The 9924-nt window shown below is 44.5% G+C and overlaps 1 protein-coding gene across 1 annotated transcript; it reads left to right on the top strand.

Moving 5' to 3' along the window:
* The first annotated feature begins 543 nt into the window (after nucleotides 1-543).
* On the top strand, nucleotides 544-1894 carry LOC123441109. Its single transcript, XM_045117624.1, has 2 exons — nucleotides 544-900; nucleotides 1013-1894. Exons 1-2 carry the CDS (start codon nucleotides 612-614, stop codon nucleotides 1735-1737), a joined length of 1014 nt encoding a protein of 337 aa, XP_044973559.1. The 5' UTR covers nucleotides 544-611; the 3' UTR covers nucleotides 1738-1894.
* Nucleotides 1895-9924: the final 8030 nt, after the last annotated feature.

Below are 9924 nucleotides of genomic sequence, written 5' to 3'. Positions count from 1 at the left end.
CGATGGACTGGATTGAGCCTCTCTAAAATATTGTATCTATTCTTATAGACAATTTAACAATTATTTCAAATTAATAAAGTTGATGATGTTTTTCAAAAATAGATCACACGGTCCAAATGTATGGAGCGGTCCAAATGTATGGGGCCATTTGAGAAGATGCCATTAGTCGTGTACTCATGTGCCGTCGCACGCACAAAAAGCTAGCTGCAGGCCGTGCACGCACGCAGCACGCGTTTGAAGCGATGCCCAGCCGCTTTACGTACGTAGTGTGCATGTCAGGTCAGGTCAGGATAGGTCGCTCCGTCCCAACGCAGGGAATCACGCAGCCGAGCATTTCTCGGTACGTACGCAGGATATCATTCTGTTGTCCCATGCAGATGCTTCGTTCACCAGTCACCACGGCGTACGCACGCCGGCCGCCTCCTACGCCTGCGCAGCCGGCCATGGCATGCACCACGTCAACGACTCTTCCCTCTCTTCGTGCACCCTTTGCCCGCCCCGCTCCCGCCCTATAAATTTCCACGCCACACACCGATCACTTCCACCCAGAGCTAGCTAGCCACACCCACACTTGATCCTCAGCACTGCTAGGTGAAGCAACCTAGCTAGCAATGGCGAGGGCATCGTCGTTGTTGTCCATGGGAAGTGTGGTCGCCGCGGTGGTCGTGCTGGTGGTCCTGTGCGCCGCCGTGCCGGCCGCCGGTCAGGGCAAGAAGGGGCCTCCGGCTCCAAAGCTGCCGTCCAACTTCAAGACGATCCACCCGGGGCGGTTCGGGAAGAGGAACCAGGTGCTCTCCTGCGACGACACCAAGGACGGGAACAGCCCCTGCGTCGCCACCTGCGACAAGCGCTGCCCCAACGAGTGCATCGTCATGTGCCCAGGCTGCAAGACCTACTGCAGTAAGCACACCTACTCCAATATCCTTGTTGTTAAATCCCGTAGCTATATGATCTGCCGACCCACATCAACTTAGAATGAGATGCCTAAAGAAATTGCATTGTTTTTTTCAAGTGTGCGACTTCTACCCCGGCGTGTCCTGCGGTGACCCCCGCTTCACCGGCGCCGACGGCAACAACTTCTACTTCCACGGCAAGAAGGACCAGAGCTTCTGCGTCGTCTCCGACACCGACCTCCACATCAACGCCCACTTCATCGGCAAGCGTAACCCTACCATGAGCCGAGACTTCACCTGGATCCAGGCCCTCGGCATCCGCTTCGCCGACCACCGCCTTTACATGGGCGCCCAGAAGACCGTCGGGTGGGACAGCGACGTCGACCGCCTTGAGCTGGCCTTTGACGGCATGCCCATCGACATCCCCACCGAGGTCGACGCCGAGTGGCAGTCCAGCATTGTGCCCGCCTTGATCGTCACGAGGACCTCCGCGACCAATGGCGTCAGGGTCCAGCTCGAGGGAGTGTTTGACATCTTGGCCAATGTGGTGCCCATCACGGAGAAGGACTCCCGCATCCACAACTACGGCGTGACGGAGGATGATAGCCTTGCGCACTTCGACATGGGGTTCAAGTTCCACGGCCTCACCGACGACGTCCACGGCGTGCTCGGCCAAACCTACCGCACGGACTACGTCAACAAGCTCAGCGTGAGTGCCAACATGCCCATCATGGGAGGCGCCGCCAGCTACGTTTCCTCCGACATCTTCTCCACCGACTGCAAGGTCGCCAGGTTCGGCCGTGCCCACGGCGGAATCTCCATGGTCACCACCAGGGCCAACTAAACACCCGGATCGACGACTATCTCTCAAGACATTTAAGACTTAACCCAGGAATAAACAATACAGATTTATAAGATACTGATGATATGCCACCAAAGACACACATGATCATGTCCTTTGGATACTGCAAATGGCGAAATGAAATAAGTTTATAACCGAAGAATATGTCCTGGTTGAAGTCTTTTATATGTGGAATCTTTTTGTTACCCTATGTATAATATATAATATGCAGCTCTGATTCTCACTCGTAACGTAGTGAAAGAAAAATGCAGACGTACATGTTGAACAACTTAACACCGTTCCCTCACACACAAAAACAGCAATTCAACATCACTGGTGGAGGTTATCCAATTTTGTTTTGAACCTTAAACTCATACGGCTCGTCGGAACCAAACTTCACCCTTTTAATCCGTGAAATCGACATCGTATACTCATTGATTCTGGTCCATCTCGACCTTGGAGCTTTTCGGCGTACCGGGATAAGGCCCATCCCGGTCGGGATCATGATCTACTCTCACTGACACCCATACCCCACATGTCATATCCATCTTCTTCCCCAGCGCTTTTCTTTCGCTCTTGCAATCAGCGCCAGACCGCTAATCCTCTTCCAACACCTCTCCATCTCCACGGCGGGTGGGCGCCTCAACGCCCTCAACCCGCGCTTGAAGACATAGCGTCTCTGGCGTCTGCACGCTAAATCTCGTGTATGCAGCAGTCCCGCCTGGTGTGATGGCTAATAGCTAGTATTTACATTCATCTAACTTGTTCGTAATCATACAGATTAATTATGTGGCTAGCTTAGGAAATAGGAAACAATCCACCTGCTTCCTTGTTTAGGTTAGCTGTTTTGCACTTGCTTCTCTCGTCGAAGCTATTAAACCTCACATCTCGTACGATCCCATAACCTTCAATAGTTCAAATCACTGAACAATGTTGGCCGTGGGAACATAACGCCAGCGATGAAGCGCTCCTCGCCGTAGGGGGGGTCCTCCATGACGACGTGAGGCAGATCCTGTCCCGCATCTCTTGGTCGTAGTGTATCTCGAAGAAGGAGCGCGGCGGCTCGTCATCCATGAACCACACGCTAATGGGTCATTAGCTCTCATGCGACGTCATTGAGTTGAATTATCTCTCATGCGACGTCGTTGGTTGTAATGGCTCTCATGCGACATCTCCCAGCGTAGATAAAGCTCAAGCAACACAACCCGTTTACGGGGCTGGCTGGCTGTTAGTTAGTCTGAGATTTGGTTAGGAATGTGCTCTGATTGGTGGGGTCCATCTAGGGCCATGTCATCAAGAGTCAAGCGTCCACTACTCGATCGGTGACTGTGTGACCATACTCTACTCGGCCGTGCGCGGCTGCGCGAGCAGCGCCGCCGTGTGCATCTTCTCCGACAGAGGTCCGTGGTGGTGGAGCGCCTATCTCGGCAGCGGCAGAGCTATTGCGAGTGAGTATTTTCGAAACCCTAGTCCCATTCCCCAGAATTTTGGATAGATCTGTGGCCTCTTGCTCTGTTTCTTGGCGATTTAGAATCTCGATTGGATAGGAGCGCGTGGGCTCAATTAGATGGAGCGAGGAGACAGTGCTTCAAATCGATAATGCCGCCCCTCCCTCTTTTCTCTTTTAGCTGTTATCAAACTCGATTTGGTAGTGACCGTAGCTTACACTGTCGCTGCCCGCCATTGACAAAACAGGGGAGGTTCTGGTTCTGCCACCACATTCGCAATTATAGTGAATTTTTTCCCTGTAAAGCCAAGCTCAGTGATGACAGTGTCCAAGACATTTATAGAGATACCTCCGTGAGGTTGGATGTCGAACTTGCAGATGTTGATCCCCAGGAATTAGAGAGCATGAAGGAGAAGGTTGTGGGCAATTTGGTGGAGAGAATTGGGGAGAGTACTGTTTGGGGACCAGAATAAGAGGTATCTCTGCAACATTTCGACAACTATTATGGTGAATATGTTAGAATTGAAGATGGAGAATCCATGGTTGCTGAAATTGATCAGCAAGAAGGGTGGGCATGCAAACATGTAACATTTTATGCAGAGCTAATTGATCTGCAAACTAATTCCAGAGTTGGTTATGTGCCATCAAAGATGGCTGCACAGCTGTAAGATGATGTGTGGGTTTCACAAAAGAATAGTATGTTGGCATTGTTGACTGAACCGACTGTACTAGATGATGATACATGGATTGATGCAAATGGAGAGGAGGGAACCCATGGTGCTAGGAAGATTGTTGTTGACTGGAATGTTGTAGAGTTGAATGAAAAAACAGATTTGGTCATTGCACCAATATTTGACATTGATATGGCCGAAATGTTTGGCATTCAAGTTGATGACAAAGATAAGGAGAAGGATGACAGTTCTTTGCCTGCTGATGGTAACACAGGCCCTAGAAATGCAAATGAGGATGAAGAAGAGCTGATGAGAATGGCTGCAGATGATGTGGATGATACAAATGATAATGAGCTGGTTTGTTTGTATGACAAAGAGAACCCAGTTATTGAGGTGGGAAAGTTGTGGCCAAGCATGATTGAGTTTAGGATGTCTTTCAGGACCTATGCAGTGAAAAAAGAGTTCGAGGCCAAGACTATGTGGACTGATCGAAAGAAATTTTATGCTCGGTGCAAAGGTTATGATGGTGGTGGTAATGCTTGCAAATGGTACATGTCTGCCAGACTACAACCTGATGGAAGTACAGTAAGGGTAAATCAAATACCACACCAGCATACATGTATAACCACTTCACAGAGAGTTTCAAAGATGATATCACAACTTTGGATTACAGAGAAGATTACTCCTATTTTAGCCAAGACTCCAAACAGTACTGCAAATAGGCTTAAAGTTGACTTGGAGAAGCTGTACCCCATCCAACTGCAATATACCACAGTGTGGAAAGCAAAACAAAGGGCCATGAAATCATTGTATGGTGATTGGGCAAATACATTTAGGATGTTGTATAGTTTTAAAGCAGAGGTGGAGAAGAGGTTACTTGGAAGTGTGGTGGAGATAGATACAGAGGTAACAGAGGATGGCAAGGTTTTTTTAGCAAGTTTTTATGTGTTTGAAGCCTTGCGTAGATGGATTCAAAGCAGATTGTCGTCCATATTTGAGCATAGACTCATCTTTTTTGACTGGAAAGTGGAATGATCAGTTGGCTGCATGCAATGCTTTAGATGGACACAATTGGATGTTCCCATTTGCATTAGGAATGTTTCAATCAGAGACAGAGGCATCATGGATATGGTTCATGATGCAACTGAAAAGATGCATAGGGCCAGTTTCTCCTTTGGCCATCCACACAGATGCATGTAAAGGGTTGGAAAAGTTTTTCCCATGCTGAGCAGAGGGAGTGCTTTGGACATATGTGGATGGATCTGATAAAAAAATTCAGAGGAGATGAATTTGGGCGCATGTGGCCAGCAGCAAGATCGTACACCAGACAGACACATTCCTATCATCTTGGTAAGATATTGACATCATGTAGTGATAATGAATTTACTTCATGGTTGAACAACCACCATTCTCTGTTGTGGTACAGATCAGGTTTTTAATACTGCCATAAAATGTGATCATATCAATAACAACTTGGCAGGAAGTTTTAACAACAAAGTGAAGGAATTGAAAGACTTGCCTGTGCATGACATGGTGGACCAAATAAGGATCATGATCATGCGTTTGTGGGAGTTGAGAGGAAAAATTGCTAATATTTTGGAAGGGGACAAGCTTCCAGCAGTGGTACAACAGGTGGTCAACAGGAGTAGAAATCTTTCACATCTATCTGTTGAGAAATCTTCCTTGTGGGATGCTGAAGTTAGAGATACAAAGAGTGGCAAGAGGCATGTGGTAAATACTGAGTTGCATGAGTGCACTTGCCAAGAGTGGCAACACACTGGAAAACCATGTGAGCATGCAATACTTTTTTGGCATCTAAACCCAGGTTAAATATGCACCCATATTTGCATGAGTATTATTTAGTACAAAATTTAAAGCTGCATATGCTAGTCCAATTCCTGCACTGACTAACCAATCTCAGTGGCCTGTGGTCGAAATAGAATTTACCTTGTGTCCCCGTGTCACTAGAAGAAAGTCTGGGAGGCCAAAACAGAGCAGATTCAAAGCTTGGTTTGAGAAAGGTGGTTGTAGTAGGAAGGGGAAAAAGGAAAAGGAAAAGAATGAAAAGCCCAAAAGGGCTCAACAAGGTAACAAAAATAGGTGCAAGTTGTGTGAGGTACTTGGGCACCGAATTGGTTCATCCAAATGCATCTACACTCCTCAAAGGCCAAAGTATGTTTATGTTACTGTTTTTGCAAATTTTTGATTTTGCTACTTGTTCTAGTATCTAACCAAGTGAAATGCTTTATGTTTTAGGAGGAAGCGTGCAGAAAAAGGCCCACCTCTTGTTGTTGAACAATGCTGGCCAGTGAAAAAAGGAAGACTCAATGACTTTAGAAGGAAGAGAACTATTACTGCTGAAACTATTACTGCTAAACATGAGCTAACTAAAACTGTTACTGCTGAACATGAGCAAACTGAAACTGTTACTCCTGAACATGAGCTAACTAAAACTGTTACTGAATCTTTTTTGCAGGCGCTAGGACAATCTGAAACTATTGCAGATGAAGCAGCTGTTGTGCTACCATGCCTGGAGGTTGTGCCATGTTTGGAGGTTGTGGTGCCAAGTGTTGAGTTGCAAACTGAAACTGTTACTGAATCTACTTTGACAGCTGTGTTGCCATGTTTGGAGGTTGTGCTGCCAAGTGTTGAGTGGCAAACTGAAGAAGTTGAGCAATGTGTGCCATCTACTCAATCTGCAAAAGTGCAAACTGAAGAAGTGGGACATGGTCAGGTGCAAAAGTTGAGGGGGCCTAGTGGAGTTTTTGGCAAGAATAGCAAGAGGATCAGCATCAACAAACTGTGCCCCGTGGAACCAAACAGTGGAAAAAAGGAGAAGAAATCGAGTGGTAGAAAGAAGCAACGGAAATAGAGTCGAAATCATTCAAATGTGATGTGATTTGATTTGAAAACTTAAATTTGTTGTCATTTGATGTGAAAACTTATGTTCTTTGATGTAAAACTTATGTGCTATGATGTTGATTTGACTTGAAAATAAAATTCAAATTTGAACCGACATTCAAATTTGAACCTATCTCCAATATTTTTGGAGTTCATTTGTTTGTTCTGTGATGTTGCACTATTTTATATACTACTATGCTCTTTAGTTCATAAATCGAATCCTTTTTGCAAGTCCAACTCATAGTCACTGAAAATGTTGTCCAAAGAGGCTCCAAAGTAAGGGAAACGACCCCATTTCTAAGCAAAAAATTTCAACCTTCTCAAAATCACCCAAAAATATTTTCTTAGCTTATATTATACCTATATAGGATCAATACGAAGTCTCACCTTTTTTCTGAATAAGTATTCATATTATTAATTTATTTTTGAAAAAAACGCCCTTTAATACAAAGTCAACAACAAAAAAAGTTAAAAATTTTAAAATGCAAAAATAACTTCAGATCCTGCTTAGCCACTCCAAAATGAAGCTAAAAGGTGAGGGTTTCTGATTTTTTGAATTTTCAAAACCTGAAACCCTCTTCTCACTCTTTTGAACTCTATGCAACCTGAGTCGAGATAGTCCAATTTGTGAAGGTTTTTTCATGCAAAGATGATTACGTCAAGTTTATCATTTTATATCATAACTATGTAACATAACAAGACTATATGCGTTGATATTTCATTTTTTAGATTTTTTTGAATTAGTTACACACATTTGAATATTCGGTCAAACCTTTCAAAACCCCGTTGACTTCCTCCAAACCCCATCTAACCCTAACACCTTCTCAAAATCACCCAAAAAGATTTTCTTAGCTTATATTATACCTATATAGGATCAATACGAAGTCTCACCTTTTTTGAATAAGTATTCATATTATTAATTTATTTTTGAAAAAACACCCTTTAATACAAAGTCAGCAACAACACTAGTGGGTACGGGGCCTTTAGCCCCGGCCCGTAAGGGGCTTTAGTCCCGGTTCACCAACCGGGACTAAAGGGGCGGGACTAAAGGCCTAACCTTTAGTCCCGGCCCTGTTACAAGCCGGTACTAAAGGTGCTCCACGTGGGCGCCTCGTAGCGCCCTAGGGACAGGCCCTTTAGTCCCGGTTCGTTACACGGACCGGGACTACAGAGTTTCAGATTTTTCTTATTTTTGGGTTTTTTTTTGAATGAAATTATTTTGGGTTTTAGGGTTTTAGGGTTTAGGTGTTCGGGAGATTAACGTGATGCCTCGTTTGGTGTTCGGGAATTAGTTTTCATATAATTTAAATATAAATAATTATGCATATATATATATAAGATTAACTTATCTTACAAGCGAGCATATATATACAATTATATGGAGATCTGAATTATCGGGACTAGAGCCCGTCTATTCGATTACATGGACGAACATCAGTAATGGCCCATAGCTACACTAAATCATCCTTTGTCATCTATAGCTTCCGTCCTCAGAAAGGTCGCAAGCTCCTGTGCAACAGCAATCGCGCGTTGCTCTGGTAGGACCTTCGTAGTCATGGTCGTGTACTATGTAAGAAGAGGAGATGAATATGAATATCAATCATGATAACAAAGAATGACGGGTAAAAATAGAGGTGTGAATGTTCATTGCTTACGTCGAATCTGTGATCCTTGTGCTGAGAGGTAAACGTGCGAATGGTCTCGCAAACATAGTACCCGCATAGATGCGTTCCCCGTGGCTGCTGGTCGCACTTTACGAGAATAGAATATATATAATCAAAATAATAATCTAGCATCATAAATGTATTGAAAATAGAAGTATATCATACTACTACTTACCTGAGCTGCTCTAAAGGTCAGCTTCTCAGGAAAGTTACCGGGAGTCACGCACTTGAACCACTTCCAAACCCTGCCCGACAAGGATAATGATTTGCTAAGTTTTTCATTAATTGATATATCAGAAAATCATCGAAAGAGACCGATAGAGCGCAAGAATGATTGAAATTACCCTTGGAGCATGTCCTGCAGGCTTTGAAACTGTTCCAAGGGTCTCGATAATGGGTCGAAGGCATCAACTCTTTCCTTATCAATTTGAATGTCCAACAGAATCCAATGAAAGCTGCACATGTATATATATATATGTGTGTGTCAGTAACTTATCAATTACACTTATAAGTGAATGGACACAACAGAGTAAAGACCCTCACCTGAAGTTGTATGGAAACAGTATGTGGTCACAGAAATTTTGATCTGTTAGAAACCTTAGAAGGTTTTCCTCCATCTCCTTGGGTTTATCAGTTAGCGTCACTATATGTATTTTATCTGGGTCAATAAACCCAATATTTAGGATGTTCTTACTTTTACAATCCAGAATCTTCATTCTGCATAATAGAGTACAAGTTATATATAGACAATGAATTGAAATAACTAAACAAGTTATATGTAGACAACGAATTGAAAAACTTACAAACAATAGCAACTCATAAGCGATTTGTCGAGGGCGTCGCCATTGTACATCTGGAAGAGTTCATCAAAGTCGATATGGATTTGTTCGGGGCGGTCGTAGTACTCCCGTGGGACACTCAGCACGATCATCGTTCTCCCATTCTTTGATTCACTTAAGTACCATTGATGCAAGTAACGCATATTTGTTGGTAGATCATCTTTGCTGACCAAAGGCTCTCCCATGACAAACTGTGGCTTAGGGGCTACCAAAGCCTTGGGTATCCTGTCGTCTTGGGAAGCCAGCAAATCTTCAACCGGGACACCACATTCAGCCGCCCACTCCTTTGCTATTTCAAAAGCTTGCCCCTGCACTGGAGGGGGAACATTCTCGGTTAACACCTTGAGGGGTGGGATCGACTGTTTGGCCTGTTGTCCAAGCTGAGGAACGTCTGATTTTTTCTTGCTTGTAGTTGAACTTGATTTGCTCCCACTTGCATGTGATCTGCTCTTTTTCACTTCCTTCTGCAATGTGCGTGTATAGTCATCAGGCTTATGGTGTAAGTCATACTGTGATGGAAGGGTCGTGAAGTATTTTGCAAATGCTATTTGCTTCTCGGTGTATTTCGGGCGGGGCTCGGGTTCCTTATTTTTCATCTGCGCATCATGATGTTCCTTTGCTATCCTGGCGTTTTCCTCGGGGGTACGATCATAAGGCACTACAAGAAA

This window comes from Hordeum vulgare, chromosome 3H (genome assembly GCF_904849725.1).
Source record: "Hordeum vulgare subsp. vulgare chromosome 3H, MorexV3_pseudomolecules_assembly, whole genome shotgun sequence".
NCBI lineage: Eukaryota > Viridiplantae > Streptophyta > Magnoliopsida > Poales > Poaceae > Hordeum > Hordeum vulgare.
This window is presented reverse-complemented; position numbering and strand designations above follow the sequence as displayed.

Coding starts and splice junctions, on each gene's coding strand:
- LOC123441109 (XM_045117624.1), top strand. CDS start 612: ATGGCGAGGGCATCGTCGTTGTTGTCCATGGGAAGTGTGGTCGCCGCG. Junction 901..1,012: donor AGGCTGCAAGACCTACTGCA/GTAAGCACACCT, acceptor GTTTTTTTCAAG/TGTGCGACTTCTACCCCGGC.